The sequence below is a fragment of the Diadema setosum genome, chromosome 8 (assembly GCF_964275005.1).
Source record: "Diadema setosum chromosome 8, eeDiaSeto1, whole genome shotgun sequence".
NCBI lineage: Eukaryota > Metazoa > Echinodermata > Echinoidea > Diadematoida > Diadematidae > Diadema > Diadema setosum.
This window is the reverse complement of record NC_092692.1, coordinates 29,684,007-29,704,638: the sequence shown is the minus strand read 5'-3', so window position 1 is coordinate 29,704,638 and position 20,632 is coordinate 29,684,007. Positions and strand designations below refer to the sequence as shown.

Sequence of the window (20,632 nt, the reverse complement as noted above, 5' to 3'; positions counted from 1 at the left end):
AGTCGGAATATCGGACAGGGGCTCCCCTCGCTAGCCGCGCTATCGCCGAGCGAGTCACCGAATTCACGTATCGTATATCGTTGCTACGTACGCTTGCTGTGTAGTCGGCTGGGACAGAAATGCGGCCTGACATATCTGAGTATGTATTTGTGTTCTTTGTGCTGTGTATGTGTATCGTTTTGTAAAAGAAAAAGTGATATTTGATTAACCTGCTAGCATCTGTGCTCTGACAAAACTGTTCAACAATCTTACTTGAAGAGGCCGAAGATAACAGGCAGGAGTATTATTATTCGGCGAATGTTTCTTGTCGTTGTCCCATGTGCTTAAATTTGTGTTGGCGCTAACTGCGACCAGCCCCTTCGCGTTGGTATATTAATCTGTGTACCATGTCCATGGGTATAGTAGCCCTACTACATATCGACCACCCTTATTGAAACCGACCGCGTATAATTCGCGCACTGAACACTTAGTACGCACTTCTCTGCGCGCAAAGCACATAAAAGTGGATTGGCTTTGAATGCAGATTAGGATGGTGTGGGAAAACGCGATAATTCACTGTTCATTAATAATGGTTTTAATCAAGGACAAAATTTCGAATGAATATTTTCACCGAATCGTAATGACAGCACAATGTAATGTCTATGGAAGTTTCTAAAAGGCTTCTAAAAAGCTTCGTACAACACGGTGTTCAATACAACTCGGTTTGCGTGCATTGTCAATGCAAAATCAACGGTCGATCCTAAAAACGCGATTTACCGCGGGGAGCTGAAACGAGGCCACGCAAGTTCGTCGGCGATATTTTTGCACTGAAACTTCGAATCGAAAAGGGAACAACGGCATTTGATAGAGCTGGATTTTCTCAATCACGTAGGTCAAGTTTTTTACGTGAATTTCAGTGTTAAATATTCTTATCAAGCAAATAAACATTAGGCGGTCGATTAGTAGTAGGTCCAACCCTACAAGGAGCGCCCCGCGGTTATACTGACACCAGCCCCGATAAAACGGGCTAAAATAGTGCCAAGGCCATCGCTACCTGAATTACCTTACGAATGCAATAGTGCTGTGATACAAGTGTGAACTCTGTATGTATAGTTTCCGAGCAAGAAACAAATAAACTAGAATATTTCAACTTCTCCTTCAAAAATCTCTAGAATCTATGCATGCATGTAAAATGCTAACAGTTACACAGAAAGATCCGTCTGTCCGGAGGACTCTTTTATATCTTGTCATTGACGCTGTCCTCCGTAGACATATATACGGAGGGGATCCGTGAAGCCAGACGCAGTCTCCGCGGAACATTCCCCGACGGACAGATACAGACCGATTTTCGGTCAAGTAAAATGCAAGTTTCTCAACTTATTTAGGGATCTGATTTGTACTGGACTGGTTGTCAATTTTATGCTGGTTCATGGCCATGTACTGATGCAGTGATGTGTTTGGAGTGAGTCCCCGGGGAGTGAGTATTGATAATACTATACTAACAATAATTATTTGTACAGTAACTATTATGAGGGAGGGAACCGACAAGGGTGGTGGTGGGGGGGGGGGGGGGAGTTGGAGGGGTTCCCCCCCCCCCACCCCATGGTAGGAAGCTTTTTATTTGGGGATTACAAGATTTTGAGATTGTTGAACGTAGAACAGTAAATATCGGTATTTTTTTAAAGTTTCGTAAAGATGTAAATAATGTAGCCTACCCAAGATATCACCTTTCGAATGTCAAATTCTCTTATGACTTTCTACCTCAATGTTCCTGTCCAGGAAAGTGTAAACCCACCACCAACCCCCATCATCCCCCCCCCCCCCCCAAAAAAAAGTAAATAAAAGATGGCAAGACGGCGGCTTGAGGCAGCCATCCGTGCAGGGAGGGCTATCGACACGGAGCAGAGGAAGAATACGGGCACTTTCACCAAGGTCAAGGAGCTGGTGACCATTGAACTGGGGGAGGCTTCCATGGGAACATACAGCCTGCAGTTTTCCCATGATGGTGAGGTCCTCGCTGTGGGTACAGGAAACGGAGGCATACAGGTAAGGGCAATTTGATTCTCAATCTTTTATTTGTTATTGCTGTGTCGTGATTCCTTTGTAATATATGTGATGAGCAGAAAGAACATAAATGCAAGAGAATAAAAAAGTAGAGGGGTGAAGGTTAAGGTTTGAATTTTCTTCAATTTGTCTCCCTCAAACAAATGAACATTGTCAAATTGAAGAAAATTCAAACCTCAGAAAGAACATGTTTGCTAGTGTCTAGATGTATGTCACATACAGTTGTAAAATAAAACTTTAGACTAGTATTTGACTTATTGTAAGGATCTCAACGTCCATTATAGAGGCACTGTAGTTTTCAGCCTGGTCAAATCAGTGTGATGTCCTTGAAATATGAGAAAGCATAGACAAAGAAACAATTACACATGGAGTCATATGTGTGATTGCCAGATTCACAGAAGCTTGAAGCCATCAGTAGCAACAGTATAAACTCTTGTTTATATCTCTTTAAGATCTATAATGTTTGTTTTATGTTTAAGTGCTGTCTGGGGCAAATTATTTGTATAGGGCCCCATTTCTCTCTCTCTCTCTCTCTCTTCTTTCGATCTTTGAAATAACAACAACAGTATAAACTCCTTCAAATAAAAAGAGATGGCATGGAAACATAAATTCAACCGTTACGATCCAGATACTAAATTCCCATAAAGCTCTTGCCCTATGCATGCGAATAGTACTGCAAATAACACTTGCAGCAAGACTCGGGAGGATGCAGAGGGGCAAATAAGTTCAGTATACTTTATGCTTAACATCATGGTAAATAAGTTAAATCACAACAATAATAACCCTCAGAGATAATGAGATCATCTTTTTTTCACACTGCCAATGCCAAGGATCATGATTTCAGAGTGGTGGTAGTTACATATAGTATAAATCTTAACTGCATTAATATGAAATGTTTAGGGAGCCTATGCCATCTGAGAATAAAATTACATGTTTAATCAATCTCTGCTTATCCCTGCTCTGACATTCAGCTTTTTAACAGCAGGACCGGTGCGCTGTCCAGAGCACTGCATCGCGGTGACAAGGCAGGCCTTCCCGTCATGTGTCTGAGCTTCCACCCTGGTTTGCGAGATGTGATAGTATCAGCAGGCTCCGATGGGATCATCACACTGTGGAATGCGACGACGGCCACCCGCGTTGAAACAGTCATTGGTGAGACATGCACAGCGCCCTCATTTGATGAGTTCTCATATCTAATATTTCTCAGAATATCTTGAAGTTGAGATTGTTTTTTATTGTACCTTTAGGTGCTATTGCATGAGACAAATATAATATTGCTGAAATATTTCTAGGAGAAAATTAGATGTTCATATTATGGACTGCAACTGTAAGACCTTACAAGCATGCAGTGATGAAATATGAATTAATTTCCTCCACCAAGGAGGTTTTTTTCTTTTTTTTTATGGCAGCAGTTTGTTTGTCTGTTTGCAAAATAACTCCAAAAATTATGAACAGGTTTGGATAAAACTTTCAAGAAAAGTTGATATTGACACAAAGACACAAAGTGCAGATGATTAAATTTTAGTAGTGATACAGATTACCGTCTGCATCCAAAATAAAAAATAAAAAATTAATGGTGGGATCATAATATGGATGGAAATGAGCTGATTGGTGGAGGTCTGCCCTCTACAAGTGCTTTTCTAGTTTTAGAATTGTTTTCACATTTCATCTTCAAAGAGGGAGGGAAGCAGGGTACCAGTGCTCGTAGATATGGGACATTATGTCATTTGCCATCTACAAATTAGATTTCATGAAAATGCCAATACTTTGTTTGTTTTGTAATTCCCCATTCTCATTTTCTCAACAGAGAAAGGCAATGAGATCAACGCTCTTGATTTTAGTCTCTTGGGTGGGACCTTTGCTACAGCTGGGAAAGATCAGTGTGTTCGGCTGTACCATGCCAACTCCAATAAGGTTTGTTCTTCTCCTGCTTCAGTGAATGCCTGGACCACTTTATGAAGCACTTTGCAAAAAAACAAAAAACAAAACAACAACAACAACAAACAGCCAAGAGCAATTGCAGAACATTACACTGGTAGTCGCCAGACAACAACTGAGTAATTGTGAGCACGTGGAGTCTTTGACATGGTATTTGTCATGAGCTAGAAATACCACGATTACAAACCTGTGTCTGCAACAGATTCCTGATATACACTCTATGTTTTCTATATGCCTATGTGTCAATGGAATATTGCCATTTTTGTCGAGCCCACCGGAGGTGCGGGGAGACTAAGGGATCACCTGCGGCGTCTGTCCGTCCGCCGTTCGTCCGTCTGTCCGTCGTCCGTTCGTAACGCTACAAAAACTTGAATAACTCTCTACTGAGGACTTCAATTTCAATCAAACTTAGAGGGAAGAGTGGTTATGCAACGTTACACATTTTACCAAACATGAAGTACACCTCAAGGTCAAAGGTCACAGGCAGGGGTCGATGAACTTTAGGGCCCAATGTTAAGTTTTTACGGCGTGTTTGGATTATGGCTCATAATTTTTGATGTATATGTCTGATAATTTTTGATGTTTATGTCTGTTTGTGACCAAACTTGGATGGTAGATGTCCCTTGGGGAGTTAAAGGTCACCATAAAGTCAAAGGTGACTGGTAGGGGTCAACAAACTTTTAGGGCCCAATGTTAAGTTTTTACTGCACGTTTCGATTATGGCTCTTAACTTTTGTTCCCTATGACCATTTGTGCCAAACTTGGATGGTAGATGTTCCTTGGAAAGTTGAAGGTCATCACAAGGTCAAAGGCCACAGACAGGGGTCAACAAACTTTTAGGGCCCAGTGTTAAGTTTTTACGGCGCGTTTCGATTATGGCTCATAACTTTTGATCTCTATGTCTGTTTTTGACCAAACTTGGCTGGTAAATGTCCCTCGGGGAGTTAAAGGTCATTACAAGGTCAAAGGTCATAGGTGGGGGTCAGTGAACTTCCGGGATTTGGAAAATATTAATTTCTTCTACGTGAATGGGCGAGACACATTTTGGCACTTGCCTTGTATTAGTTTGTATCGGTATTTCAGTAAATCTCACAGAGTCCTAATGCTGGTTATGTTGTAGATTTATGTTTATGTGTGTGTGTGTGTGTGTGTGTATGTATGTATGTGTGTATGTGTGTGTATGTCTCTGCCCTTCACAGCCCAATTGAGAACACTCTGTCTCATAAAGTTGTCACTACTTCAACTGAAAAGAAAGGAACAGTGAGTGGCAGTTCTATGGAAGAAATCATTGTCAATATTTTTCTTGTTTTTATTGAAGTTTACAGATTTAAATGATACGGGATGATTGTACAAAGTGCCCCTGGAATGTGTTGTGTCTGACAAGATATCAGATAGATAGTATTGGGGATTACAAGTGTTACATATTTCTTTTGCATTCCAACAGCTGTTGCGAGTCTTCCAGAGTTCCAATTCACTTCTGCCCGCCAAGGAGGAAGTGATGGAATTTGGGCACGGCCAGCGCATCTTTGCCCTCAAGTTCCATCCGGATGATGATCACATCTTTGTCACGGGTGGATGGGATAACTGCCTGAAGGTGATTTTAGTTTGATCTTGTTTTATTTTGTTTTTATGGAGCTCACAATGTCTGATGTTTTCGGTGTAGCACAGGTCGATCCATGACAAAATTACAGAATTTGATATCAGTGTCTCCCTCTTTGTTTGTTTGTTTCTTTTTTTTTTTTGGGGGGGGGGGGTTGTGTGTTTCTCGATTCTATACAATTTATCTCATCAAACTGCCAAATATCATTTCCTAAGACTGTCACAAACAAAAACTCTGGAAATCTCACATGAGGGAGAATTTCCACCCTATAGAGAGATCCATTTTGAATAAAGAATTTAAAAAAAAAAACTGCGGCTCAGTCACCAAAAGAGTGAAGTCATGTAAATGTCTAACACAGTAAGGCATTAATGACCACTATGTTAGCATGTTAAGTGACACAGTGTTTCATGCTCACATCAAAATAGTGTCCTCTCCCTTGTGTTACTCTTCTTATACTTTGTGAAATGTCACATATTGCACATTTTCTCTGTAGAAATCTTCCCTGCTTGTAATTGAATGTGTTGTGTTGCTACACATCGTCCTCGAAGTGGGATGTTAATTTTGTCATAACTATTTGAGGATATTTGTGTTGTTTTATATTTGTGAAGCATTGACAAAGTCTATGTCAGTAACTTTATGGTCACATTGTTACTGCAGCTTAATTCAAGGTCTTTATAAATTTTCTTGTTGTTTCATTCAATGACATTCAACTGGACATGACATTTACAGCATCAGACCAGTCTTGCTCAGATGTGCATTGGTTTGCTGTTTATTCTACAGTTTCCAACTTCAACATACAACCAGTTTTGCTTCAGGGCAAAGTCCCCTTTCAGATCTGTCTAAACATATACTGTATACGCCGAATATTTCGCGAGGTTTTTATTTTCACAAATTTCGAGAGTCAGCTACTATTCACAAAATTAAAAACACGCAAAAATATTGACTCTGATCCTGATATGAATGCGGCGTACGCGTACACATTTCTCCGTTCAGTACAGGACTCCACGATCGCGAATTTAACCACTCGCGAAATCGTCGGGAAGTCTTGATTCGCGAAACATAGGGCGCATACAGTATCCAACAAATTGTAGATAAATCTTCACCAATGTAGAAAACAGTGAAATTATTAGGCATCATTTACTGGTATTTGCCACATTATCATAGATATATGGCCAGTCTTGCCATGTTTTCATTGTTCAGTCTTTCAAACTAAGATCATTTTTTGCCTCTATGTAAGTCCCCATGAAGCTCCATCTAAGCATGTATCCATGAAATCGCAGATGAATGTTCATCAGCACAGAATACAGTGAAATTATGTGGGGTGAATTGCCTCTTTTGTCTCATCCAGGTGTGGGATACGAGAACGGAGCAGGGAGTCCAGCGCACCATCTCTGGGCCCCACATCTGTGGGAGTGGTCTGGACATTAAGGTGAGATGGTCAGAGTGGTCAAGCACATTCCCACACCAGTTAAAGTGACCACACTTTGGCAACATTTTTGTTCAAAGGTTGCTTCCATGACATTCTAATCAGCAACAGCATGTGATACATCACTTCAAGAATTGCAAGACTGAAAATATTTAGAGTTCACTTATTTCTGATTTCTCTTGTCTTGTGACTCTGACAGTTTCAGTAAAGCAGCAGTAATGTCATGTCTATGACATTTGTGTGTGTGTGTGTGTGTGTGTGTGTGTGTGTGTGTGTGTGAATTATACAGAAATGGAAGACGCGGTTGATGGGATTATTAACATCGAGTAGCAACTGATGACTTCAAATAAAGGAAGTTCATACAACTGCCCACACCAAGACAGAAATGGTCTAGTTCAAGTTACTGATGACCACACTACAAATGAAATTAAGTGGAATTTAATGAAATACCGGCTTCTCCTAAGAAGAAAAAAAGGCATTGTTGTGATTTTACCAATATTTGTGTTGTCAGTATGTTTGCTTGTCATAATTTTTGTACAGTTTATTCATTTTGTTGGATACAGCCAACATTAAGAATATGTCTCTAATGTGCTGATGAATAAGTTCTATGTATATTTTGATATGACTTGATTTCATGTGATCTTCTGCAGGATGGAAAGATTCTGACTGCTTCATGGGTCCAGCACGATGCCCTACAGATCTGGGATTTCTCTAGTGGTCAGCTTGACCGGACGCTGGACTTGGATGCGGACAAGAAGACCGGTGACTTCCTCTACTGCGCCCAGTTCTGCGACAACAATGTGGTGCTGGCCGGTGGGAGTGGCACCTCGGACGTACAGGCCATCAGTTCAGCCTCTTTTGAGGTACTCTATCAACAGACTACCAAAGTGTGACATCGTAGCCATTTATCGCCATGGAAACTGGTTCTAAACAACCTCACATACAGTAGCCCAAATATCTGTCTACACAACAATTGCTAACAACAATGCTCGTACCCATTTCTAACGCAATGTCCCAAGCCTTGTGCAAGGATATCTTGTTCGGAACCAGCAGTAAGCTGTAACAAAAAAACTGGGACATCATCACTTTGGTACTCTGTACAAACGTACATCCATCCATCTACTCTTATTCATATTTGTTCTATGTACTCCCCTATATATGTGTATATTCATATCTGTTTGTCTACTCTATCTTTTAAATAGCTGCCTTCATAAGAATTCATCCTCATCATCATACATTGTACTTTGTGGTTTTTCCATCTTTCAGATTCTGGGTACCGTAGACCTCGGTGGGAAGCCAATTCAAGCCCTGGACAGCACCGACGGAGGAAAGCTCTTTGCCGTGGGCGGAGCCGCGGACATTCTCCGACTGGCATCCCTGAGGTAGCTGGCAGTCTCAGGTAAGAAGATGTCATCTTGTAAATATTATCGTATTGAAAAGTGGCTGTGATTAAAATGATACAAGCTGCATTTTGCATTGAAGAAGTCTGGAGGTGTCTAGGCCATGTGGATAAGCGCGCACGTCTTTGAATCACATGAGCGTGGTTCTGGTTTGTGGGTTCGAGCCCAATGCAGCCCAACACATTTGCTCTTCAGTAAGGTTATCGACATTGCTGCTCTCTACCGGGGAGTATAAATGGCTACCTAGTAGGATGTGAATGTTGGTTGATCAGCATTTGTGCACCTGTAAGATTGCGACTGGCTGGAATGCTCCCAAGGAGTGGAGATTGAGCGCTGTCAGTACTGGTTGGATATAATGTTGGCCTATCCAGTGACCAGGGCAATGTGAGTATGTACAGTATGTGCCTTTAGCACTCTACAGAGTTGATTTGGTGTGCTTTGAGTATTCTGCAGAGTGGATTTGGTGCAATAAAAGTCATAATTGTGATTGATATTGTTATCATTTGTTTAATACTTTCCTGGTGGGAAGTAGTGCTGTCTCGGATAGCGCTCTAGGCTCTTGAACAAAAGATAGTGAACTGAAATATATTCAAGTATTGGTGTGGACCACATCCGTTGATGTCGAAGATGTTGTATGAAACGATCAGTGTATGATCTTTACTCATGCTTCACTTCATGCTTTGCCTCGTTGAACAGAGCACCTCTCATTTTTCACCTCATGTGAAATCTTGTACCATTTCACTCGTGACTATTCACTACTGTAAAAGTGGAAATTTTCGCGGTGTCCAAATTTTCGCGCATTTCGCGCAACCAGAAACTAGCGCGAAAATAAAAGCACGCGAATATTTTTGCTTGCCATATGTGCCTGTGCGTGATGTCTTGATTCCGCGGAATTAAAAACACGCGAAACTCTTTCGACCCAGCCAAGCGCGAAAAATTAGTCACGCGAAAATATCCACTTTTACAGTATTTGTATGCTAGTCAAGCCACCTTCATCAGTCAAAACCAAGTGAAAGGCCCCGGGAGATCTGTCCTAGTTTCTTAACACGTTCCCTACGGGAACCTGGTGGCCTTTGTATTAAGTCTGTGGGGATTTCATAATTCAGTATGGAACGGGTTAACTTTTGTAACTTCTTTGAATACCAGTACTTGGTACCCCAAATCACAACCAATCAGCAGAGCACCATCCAGAGACGCGTACGCTTTTTTGCTGGTGGCTGATGGTCGAATTGAGCAGTTGCACTGGTTAAAGTGACTAAATTACTCAGTAGGACTGGAATGAAATTCAGATAGATCAACAAAATGAAACTGAACAGATCATATTAGAATTTCTTCAACCATTCACAAATGCCTTTGTCGTTGTTGCTTTACCTTTTGTCTTTTTCTTCTTCTTTTTTTTTTTTTTGCAAGGGGGCTTATGGTGGTAGAACATTTAGCAGTTGGTGGTTTTATGGAACACCATGTTTCAATACTTTCTTGAATGTGACTGTGGTCCTGTGGTTGAGAATGAGTAGATCCTCTAGTTCTCAGGACCACACTCACATCCTAGAAAGAACACATAGTGTACCATGAAACCACCCACCACTTCAGTGAGTTTGCATTTACATGAAACCTTCAGTTTGTTGTTTTACAGCTAAGCATAATCCTTGGAGAATGTATGTTCCATTTTATGAGTCACTCTTACGATGGTGAATATTTCTTTTTGACCAGACGGGTTTTTGGCAGAGTGCTGTGTGTAAATGATTGATTCTTGTCTCAAGAAAGAAGAAATTTATTTTCTCTCAAAGTCCCATAATGTGTGAAGTAGTCTAGTGCCCTCTATTGATGACTCAGTGCCACTTTTTCTGATTCCTACACATCTGTGATGCATTTGCCCTTGTGAAATAAAAATCCCTCAGAGACAGGATTAGAGATGTTAATTTGCTTCTCAAATTGAGAAATCGTCAGTCAAATTATCTTAAAATCTAGTTGTTGTTGTTGTTTTCATAATCACATGAAGAAAGTTTTGAAAGAATGTGTGTATAAGTGAAGTCTAGATGAAGAAATTGTTAAAAGTTCAATGTAAAACTATGATTTCTGAAATGAAGGAAAAAAAAATGATCTGTTGATGTACATTGTACATGTAACTGTAGATATTTTATGTAATATACAAGTACTACATACTCCTATTCATGTCTGTCTTTTTAAATATAGATCATGTTTGTTGAGTTTTCAGTGTCATGCAGTAGATCAGCTTATATATCCACGCAATGTAGAAAATATATGAAATGTTACATTCATACTCGCAATACAAAACTCAGCACATTTCTCTAAAACATTTTTTTCATCAGTGTAATATATTATTCAGGGCTGCACGCTAACCCACTTTTCCTACTGGTCCGACTTGTCTGTTGGACCAGTAGGTGCCCAGTTTTTCCATTTTTTACTGCTTCATTCCTGAAAAAAAGTTACTGGTCCAAAACTGTTGGACCGTTGCCAGTGTGCAGCATTGTATTATTGAAACTTTGAGAATCACCACATGTCATATTTGGAACAGTAGCTTTGGCATGTGTTAGTTTAAGGGGGTAGACAGTACACAAGTATGTGCATGAACTCGATATGTAAATATTTGTAATATAGAGTCAATCAAAGTGCCTCGACAATATTGAACAAAAAGTCAACTTGGCACACATGTTAATATAATTTTTCATGACACTGATTAAGATGTAATTAATTTGTCTTTGATCATGAAATCTCATTGCCAAGTATATGATGGATTACCTTCAAGCAATGGTTCCCTCAAAGACCACTGACCATGTCCAGTGGAAGAGTGCTGTGGCTGCCAGACTCTCGATAATGTCACACTGTCGTGGTAGTGCAATGGCGCCCTCTGTTGGTAGCTTATTTTGCCGCTGTGCTGGGCTGAGCTGCACGCACGTGGGAGATAGTGTGGCTGGAGAAGAATTACCTTGAAACCTAATGGAGTTCTTTCAGAAGGAGTCCCCATTAAACCTCACTGTAGCCAAAGACAGTACTCTTATTCCCAATGGTACTGCCATTCTGAGACAGTAGTGCTCAGAGGGTTAATGTAGGTTTATAGAATGCTCAAATGTTTTTTTTTTTTGTGTGTGTGTTTTTTTTGAGAAGTGGCTATATTATTCGAACATGACTGGAAGCAGTGTTTATAAGACTCTCCAAAGTGTTTTAGAGAAAAGAAAAAAAAAATAGAGAAAGACAGCTCTGTAACTTATCATAGGTAAAGAAGGAATCTTATGGAAAATTGTCAATATTTCTTTTTGCTGATGCTCACCTATCCTTCCTTGGGACAAATTAGCATTGGGTGAGCTATTGATCTGAGCTGGACTTTGTTCAGCAGTTGTTTTCAGGTAGTTTCTGATACATATAAAGATGCGAAATAATGAATATGATCTTGTAATGTTGATTACATGCATATACATATTGTGCAAATTAAAGCTTTGGGGTTGTTGTAGTGTCGCAATCCGTGCCAGCTGTACAAGATTATACCCACATTGTACATCTGACAGAGCTGTTAAGATATCACAAGGTGTGACTGATGACGCATCATTATGCCTGCATTTAGAGGGGCTGCCTAATTGTTTGCAGCTTGCTATTTGAGCCAAGCAGTCACTTGGTTCTTTTGTTTTGCCATTTGCTGTCACCCAACCCCTAATGCTCATCAAACATAGTATGTTATGCGTGTCTGAAGAACCTGAAGTAAGAGATGAATTAGGCTCAATCCAGCATTGCTCATGGATGTGTGGGATCCTGTGCTAGTCTTTATTCCAAACCTACTTTTGGTCTTGAGTCCTGTCTGCCTCTTAAGTTGTGTTCATAATGGAATCAAAGAATGTCAAACCACCCTTCAAAACTCCCAGTCAATGTTCTGTCTTGTCACGAACCATGCATGCCATATGATGTACTCCAGTATAAACATGCATCAAGCAATATATTGTATGCAACTTGCATATGAGATCAGATCATTGATGGATCGAGATAGCCGGAGAAAAAAGGTAACAACATAGGGTCAGAAGAAGGAAAATGATTTTGTCTCATACTAGTATAGGTGTACTAAGCAGCAATTCAAGGCATACCTCCCACAGGACCTAGTTAAGTCCATCACTCCTGTTCTAGGGCTGTAACAGTGTATGAGAGACGTGGCATTTACTTCATGTTTGACCTGGCTGGATCAGTGAAACAGTATTCTCCAGTATTCTGCGATGGACAGAGAAACTTCATAGCATTATTAGCAATCAATTAAGATTTTACAATTTTGCTTTGAAAAAAGCTAACTCTAAAAAGCATATTGTAATTAGATGACAAGCATGTGACCTTTGCTATATTTCTCTTTGTCTTGCTTATTTAGCTGTTCTAAGCATGAATTATCTGTTTGCCTGTTTTTGTTTTAATTGCTTGACTTCAGACATTCTTATTTGGAGATTTCATTCCACTTGAAGCGCTTAGAGAAAATTGAAAGCATTTGTGAAAAATACTAAAGTTTGTCATTGCCAAAATGTGTTTACTGGTAGGTAGTTTGAGTAGGGCTTTAACATGTGCTATTCCAGTGCCTCCAGTCAGATAAAGTTTAATGGTAATAGGAGATGGGGAGGGGTTTGTTGGTATTATGAAATAGGGTCACTACCTTTAGAGGTAGCTTGGTAATGTCCCAACATAGTTCCCAGGTGTGTTGACATCGCTTGGCAGAAGGTTGGCACGTGAGATGGGAGAAGGGGGGGGGGGGGGGGGAGGGGCGAGGGAGGAGGAAGATAGGGAAGCTAGGAGTTATGGGGGGGGGGGGTAGATGGTTATAGAGGGAGGAAGGATCATTTGTATGAGGGAGGTGGAAAGTTCTTTTCACCTCCCTGGTTGTATCCCAGGGACAGCATAGACATCATTTAGCATGGAAGTTAGCATATGAGATGGGGGAATGGGGGAGGGGGGGGGGTTGAGGATAGGGAAGCTTAGAGGGGGATTGGGGGGGGGGGGAGGGGCGAGATGGTTAGAGGGTGGTAAAAGAGGATGAGGATCATCATATCCCAGGGACAGCAAGATGCGTAGACATCACTTAGCAGGAGGTTAGCACGTGAGATGGGGGAAGGGGGAGGATGGAGCACAGGGAAGCTCAGAGGAGCATGGGAGGGGAGGGGAGGGGGAGATGGTAGAAGGTGGTAAAAGAGGATGAGGATTGTTGTATCCCAGGGACAGTGTAAACACTCAAGGAAGCAGGAGACTGATGAAGTATGGGTCCCCGTCGGCACTCTCCGGACCGCTCGGGATGATTCCAAATTTAGCGAGGAGGTGAAAGGGGGGATAACGAGTTAACTTATGGATTGGGAGGGGGGAGAGAAGGGTTAGGGCTTATGAGAGGATACACACAAGTTCATGTCTCACAGTGTGTGTACTGTGTCTGTGACTGCCTGTGTCTGACAGTGCGTATCTTAAGAATCCCGGCCAGACGAAATCTGGTGCGGCAGTGATAAATTGTGTTGTGCAGCTTTTTGGGATCACCAGATCATTATGTCACATGGCCATTGTCTGCGATTGTTAGAGGGACAGATGAGCAGAAGAAAGAAGTCAGAAACTCCTGGATTCTTCTTCTCCTTCTTCTTCTTCTTCTTTTTCCTCTCTCTCTCTCTCTCTTTCTCATTCTCTCTATCCCTCTCTTTTCTTTAAGTTATTCATATTAGCTGCATCCCAAGGATAATTTCTTTGCTTGAATTGCTCTATTCTAGTCATTAATATTTACCAAAAAAAAGTAAAAAGGTGATTCCATCAGGTCACAGACAGTCTGAAGTTTACACTCTGCATTATCGGGACAACAATGTTGAATTGAGCTTGTGTTTGGGTCAATTTTGGTCATCTTAGACTGAATTTATGGGTTTATTGAATGTAAAAAACAACAACAGATAAATGCCATTTTTTAAAGGTTTTTAAGTAAGGTCTTCATCAGATACAGAAGCATCAAATATTTTCAGTGATACTGCAATCATTACATAACAAGAAATATTTTCGAATATATAATTTAAAATTATCACATATATTTCAATTATTCTATTTTTCAGCAACTTCGATCTCAAATATTGCAAATTGCTAAAAATTAATATATTGCTTTTTCCACTAAAACTCTACATGCATATTCATTTTCAAGCTATAAACATTGAAATAAGGAATAAACTGCCTCGTTTTTATAGGCGTGTTATTTGGGAGGCTATGAACCGAACTTGGCAACGTTTTTGCTCAAAATGAGCTAGAGAGTCGGTATGCCTGTTGCTGCCTAGGAGATCCCCCCAAATTTATGCGTGGCAGTTTAGGAATGCTACATGGTCCTCCCAGCATGAACAGATCTCCTTTTGGGTGGATACAGCACTCCTCTGGCTTTTGTTCATACATGTAGAGCAATGGATACATAATAATAGATACAGTACTTGGCTTGACTCTGCTTTCACCTCCTCTTCCCCCCCCCCCTTCCCCCCTCCCCCCATTTTTCCTTTTCTGGGTCTGGCCTGTAGCCTGGAGAGAATTCAAATTAATCTAAAATCGTCTAGACCCAGAGTATTTCACCAGTTCACATGTCATTGCCAATAAACGAGAAGTAAGGGGGCGGTTATCGTTTACCAGCGTGATTTACACCCGTAGTTCATTGCCCCCTGCTCCCGCTCTAGCCGTGCAGACATCCTCCTGTGCCCAGACAGGTATTTCCCTGTGGTACGCACCCCGGCCTACCCGAGAGGCGAGTTCCGTTATCATACAAGCCATGGCACGATGTTCAGGGGAGAACCTAGGTCGGTAGCTTAACATTGGAAAGGTATTAGTCACGAATTGCATCCATGACCAGATCAGCGCAGGATTGGTAGGCATGACAGAGGTATAAATAAAAATGGGCTGCAAGAATTTTCTACCAGTCCCGTGAACCAGCGGCGAATAAAGACTTGATCAAGCAATGTTCTCAGTGTCTCTAGAATCCATTTAACTCCTTCAGTCCCACCGGCAATATCTTCCCATGCACTATCAGTAGGATTCTTAGGATGGTGTTCGTGGGAGGGTTAACGATTTTTACCCAACAACCCCTAAGTTTAAAAAAGGGCATTTATACACCATATTCAACTTGATGTTCAAAGTTGAATGAAACCCAAATATACATATGGATTGAGTGAATGCAGCATTATTCATAGAATGCACCAGTGAAGTCTAAGGAAAATCAAATTCAAATGGTGTGAATTTCTTGATGCAGCCATTGCTGGATGAGGAGACTACTACAGTTCATGATGTCACATATGTGTGTGCAATGGCAACAAGAAAACTTAAGAGAATTTCATAAAATTTCATTTTTTTTTAATGAAAAGCACACATTCTCTCAACTTGTTACCGATATGTGTTACTGGTACTATTATTATTATGATTTGAATTTTGCTTGAATGTGTACTTGTCATAAAAAATAATTTTGCAGAATTCTTTTTTGTGTTTTCTTGCTACATCATTTTCCATACATGGCCTCATGAATTTTAGTAGTCTTCTTACCTAGATATGTCTGCACAGAAACTTTAAAAATTCTTAACTTTTGAATGGATTGTCTGTTTTTCCTGAAACTTTACTGATGTTTTCTTCTAATGTTGCTACATTTACTCATTTCACATGATGTTTGTGTTTCAATTCCCTTTAGATCACCAGTCAGTAATTGATGGATTTCCTTCATCTCTCCTTCTGTCCACTCCCCCTCTCCCTTTTCGCCTTCCGCCACCCCCCCCCCCCCCCCCGACACTCTTCACCTTTCCCAGATGTGACAGAGAGAGGAAGGGTAGGGGGAGGCTTTTCTAATCCCACAAAAGGAATTCACTGATGTACCTTCATTTGTGACTTTATACATTTCATAATTTTTATAAAATGTCAAAATGGAAGGCCTACCCACATTGATATACCATCAACATCATTTTTTTTTTTGCCAGTCTGCCCCCACAACAAATGACATAAAAGAACAAATTAATTGATCCAGGAGGATAATCAAATTGTCCAGATTTCCCTGTTTTGTGCTATTTTTAAGTTTTTATGGCTCCACGTCAAATGTCAGAGATAAGAATAGTAAGTTCAGTGGAAGCTACACCGTGAAAGCCTATTAATGGGACTACTAACCAGAAGGCAGACATTCATTTCCTATTACTTCCTGTTTGCCATAACACATCAACTCCCAGGAACCACATTTCAGTGACATGGTACTGTTTCTTTTTGTTACAGTTATAGCTACTCATTCTTAGCTTTTTCATGATGACAACTTTGATTTCAGTCCAGTGTTGTTCATTGGTAATCATTTCAGTTACAACATTTTTTAAAACCTCTCAATTGCTGTATGGTTATCAAAACTGACTCTAACATTTTCTCTGGATTTCTGCTTCTCTCTTATATTGGCACATTTTTAGCTCACCTGAGCCAAAGGCTCAAGTGAGCTATTGCGATCGCCCTTCGTCCAGCGTCCGTCGTGCGTCGTCCGTCATGCGTCGTCCGTCGTGTGTAAACTTTTTAGCATCCCTAGGGGGTTAGGAACTCAATTTGTTAAAATGGGCACCATGCCCCACCCAGGGGGCCCCCAGGGGGGCCCAAACCCCCCAAAATTAAGGAATCTGTAAAAGTCTTCTTCTCTAGAACCAGAAGTGATAGAGCTAAGTTAATACTATGAGTTAGTACATTGATGACTGTAGTTTCAAGTTTGTTCATGGCAGAATCAGGGGTGCCCCCCCCTTGGGACCCAGGGGAGGGGGGTGGGGAGGGGTCCTAATGGGGCCTGAATTATACATTTTCATCTTCTTCTTGAGAACCCCATGACCAATTTTCTCCAAACTTGGCAGGTAGCATCCCTAGGGGGTTAGGATCTCAATTTGTTAAAATGGGCACTATGCCCCACCCAGGGGCCAAACCCCCCAAAATGAAGGAATCTTTAAAAATCTTCTCTAGAATCAGAAGTTATAGAGCTAAGATAATACTATGAGTGTGTACATTAATGACTGTAGTTTCAAGTTTGGTCATAGCAAATCCAGGGGTGCCCCTCTTGGGGGCAGTGGGAAGGTCCAAATGGGGGCCTGAATTGTACATTTTCATCTTCTTCCTGAAAACCTCATGATGGATTTTCGTCAAACTTGGCAGGTAGCATCCCTAGGGGGTCAGGATCTCAATTTATCAAAATGGGCACCATGCCCCACCCAGAAGGCCCCAGGGGGCCCCCAATCCCCCCAAATTAAGGAATCTTTAAAAAATTCGGCCCTTATTGTACATTTTCATCTTCTACTTGAGAAGCCTGGTCAAATTTTAGTAGAGCTGTGAATAATTTAGATTAGTGACTGCGTGAAAGGTGAACTTGCGATACTCAGGTGAGCGCTAGACCCGCGGGTCTCTTGTTGTAAATTTCATACTTATTTTCTACCTTTTTTGTGTTTATAAATCTAACCAATTTTTATGATCTTTCTCGAAGCTATGCAATGAAAATTACATTTGCCGAATTAATGATGATAAGGCAAGATTTTTTTTTTTTTTTTTTGCAGCAAAATTCCTCCCAGACTTGATGGGATAAATTTTGATCGCCCAAATACACTGTACCAGTCAAAGTTTGAGGTAGCACTTCACCCACTGTACACTACTTCCTTAAGACTGCTGTACTTACGGGCATCAAATTTGTTCAGTGTTTCATGCCACAAAAAAAGGCCGCTGCTTCCAGTTGGCGAATATTTGATGATGCAAAAATATCTTATTTTACAGTAATTAAAAGGTGTTATGTGATTTGCGCAATGTTTTGACAAGCTACAAGTACCACACACAGGTATAACAATTAGAGATAAGCTTATAGCTTAAGCAACTAAATGGATTATGAAAATTGAATACCAGTAAATTATTATTTTCTTTTTTTTTTTAAACCGTGGTTAAAAAGCAATATGTAAAATTTATAGTGTAAGGATGCCTGACTCCAGCGATGACTAGATCTTTGCATTCTACCTCATCCTGATGAATAACAATGAATAAGTGAAGAGTATATATCGTCAGCTGAGAACCAGAAGGGCACTACCGCATTTCTAAGATTTGAGCGTAAATAACAATGAAACAATCAATTTTTGTGGAATAATTTTTAAGAATATTTAAACAAAAGTAAATAGATTTATATGCATCGTTTAAAGTATAGGTTAAAAAAGTACCCTTGTGGTTTTGATTTTTAACATTTTACTGAAGATGAAAATAATTTTGAATTGACACCATAATGTAGAGGAGATTGATCTTTACAACATGATAGCAATGACTCAATACTCCCTAAAATTGCGCTAAAGCCCTTCTGGTTCTCAACAGACGATATTCTTTGCATTTCTTTTTTTTTTTTAATGTGTGTGTGGAGGGTTGGGGATGGGTGAGGGAGTGTATGTGTGTGTCTTTGTGTGTGTTCATAGGACACATCGAAAAACATCCCCAAAATATCATATTCCCATTTTGGCCAGAAATTGCCAGCTGCTAAGTGGGCGGACGTGCCAAAAGTCGCACCCGGTGAGCGATATACGCTATCATGGGATGTCCCAGTACGGTGAAATCATCTCACACTTGGGTATTTCAGAGGGATCGAGATATGATGCGGTGTGACAATCTTTTGTGCATTCATCTATATGTATTTTAAAGGGGACCGCAGGGTTCAGGAAGACTTGTGCTCGTCAGTTTTTGCTTTAAGAGCACATGCCAATGAAATATTGATAGCATGCCTATGATGCCTGCGATGAGAAAGCCAAGAAATAATTAATGGCATTTACCTAATTTATAGATTGTGAATTCCGTGTGCAACTTTTGTTAGTTTCTGCATTTTAGCGATATGCCTACGTTCAGAGTTTATGTTGCTGATATTATCAGCTCTGCTGTATCGATAACAGTAACTTAAAGCATCCACTAGATGCAAACATGTATAGTATGTATGACTAGCCATGCTACCATGTATGCACAGTAATGGTTTGGACTAGATGCATGCAGGGGCCCTGCGATGTATAGTGCTACGTTTTGTGTACCAGGCATAAGATTTCATGGATGTTGTCCCTTTCTGGAGTCAGTAAGAATTTAAGTCAATTGTGATTATATGTTCATGAGTGGAGTATCTGTCATATGGCAAATTTAACACAGTCCTTGCCTAGCAGGCAGTACCCTTGAATCACAAGTGAATAGAGAAAAGGTGAAAATGTTGTGAATAGGAGCATCTGAAAATGAAATGAGAAATATGCCTCACGGTACCAATGAGGGTTTTCACACTTATGCTAGAACTCATGTTTAATCCCATTCAGAAACATAGAGGTTCTAAACATATCATACATGTCTATTTGGTGTTGCATTGCAGTGTGTGCAGAGGGGCTGAAATGAGTCTCCTCACCAGCCACGCATAGAGCATAGAACATTCCCTGCAACAGCTGGCAATACAACACAGCAACCCTCAGTACAGCACAACAACTCTCGATACACCACAACAACTCTCAATACACCACAGCAACAAACAATACAGCAACTCTCAATACACCACAGCAACTCTCAATACACCACAGCAACTCTCGATACACGACAGCAACCCCCAATACACCACAGCAACTCTCAATGCACCACAGCAACCCCCAATACACCACAGCAACTCTCAGTACACCACAACAACTCTCAATACACCACAGCAACTCTGTACACCACAGCAACTCTCAATACACCACAGCAACCCCCAATACACCACAGCAACTCTCAGTACACCACAACAACTCTCAATACACCACAGCAAATCTCAATGCACCACAGCAACTCTCAATAAACCACAGCAACTCTCAATAAACCACAGCAACTCTTGATACACCACAACAACTCTCAATGCACCACAGCAACTCTCAGTACACCACAGCAACTCTAAATGCACCACAGCAACTCTCAATACACCACAGGAACTCTCAATGCACCACAGCAACTCTCAATACACCACAGAAACTCTCAATGCACCACAGCAACTCTCAATACACCACAGAAGCTCTCAATGCACCACAGCAACTCTCAATACACCACAGCAACTCTCAATACACCACAGCAACTCTCGATACACGACAGCAACCCCCAATACACCACAGCAACTCTCAATGCACCACAGCAACCCCCAATACACCACAGCAACTCTCAGTACACCACAACAACTCTCAATACACCACAGCAACTCTGTACACCACAGCAACTCTCAATACACCACAGCAACTCTCG

At 40.8% G+C, this 20,632-nt stretch overlaps 1 protein-coding gene across 1 annotated transcript in view; it reads left to right on the top strand.

The window, feature by feature from the left end:
* Positions 1-1,824: 1,824 nt before the first annotated feature.
* LOC140232036 (uncharacterized) overlaps positions 1,825-20,632 on the top strand; it is a 57,350-nt gene continuing 38,542 nt past the window's right edge. The window contains exons 1-7 of the mRNA XM_072312187.1: positions 1,825-2,025; positions 3,015-3,195; positions 3,851-3,957; positions 5,426-5,575; positions 6,930-7,010; positions 7,658-7,870; positions 8,274-8,406. Of these exons, the coding sequence (XP_072168288.1) occupies positions 1,825-2,025; positions 3,015-3,195; positions 3,851-3,957; positions 5,426-5,575; positions 6,930-7,010; positions 7,658-7,870; positions 8,274-8,393 (1,053 nt within the window). The 3' untranslated portion in view covers positions 8,394-8,406. The remainder of the gene's footprint in view (positions 2,026-3,014; positions 3,196-3,850; positions 3,958-5,425; positions 5,576-6,929; positions 7,011-7,657; positions 7,871-8,273; positions 8,407-20,632) is intronic.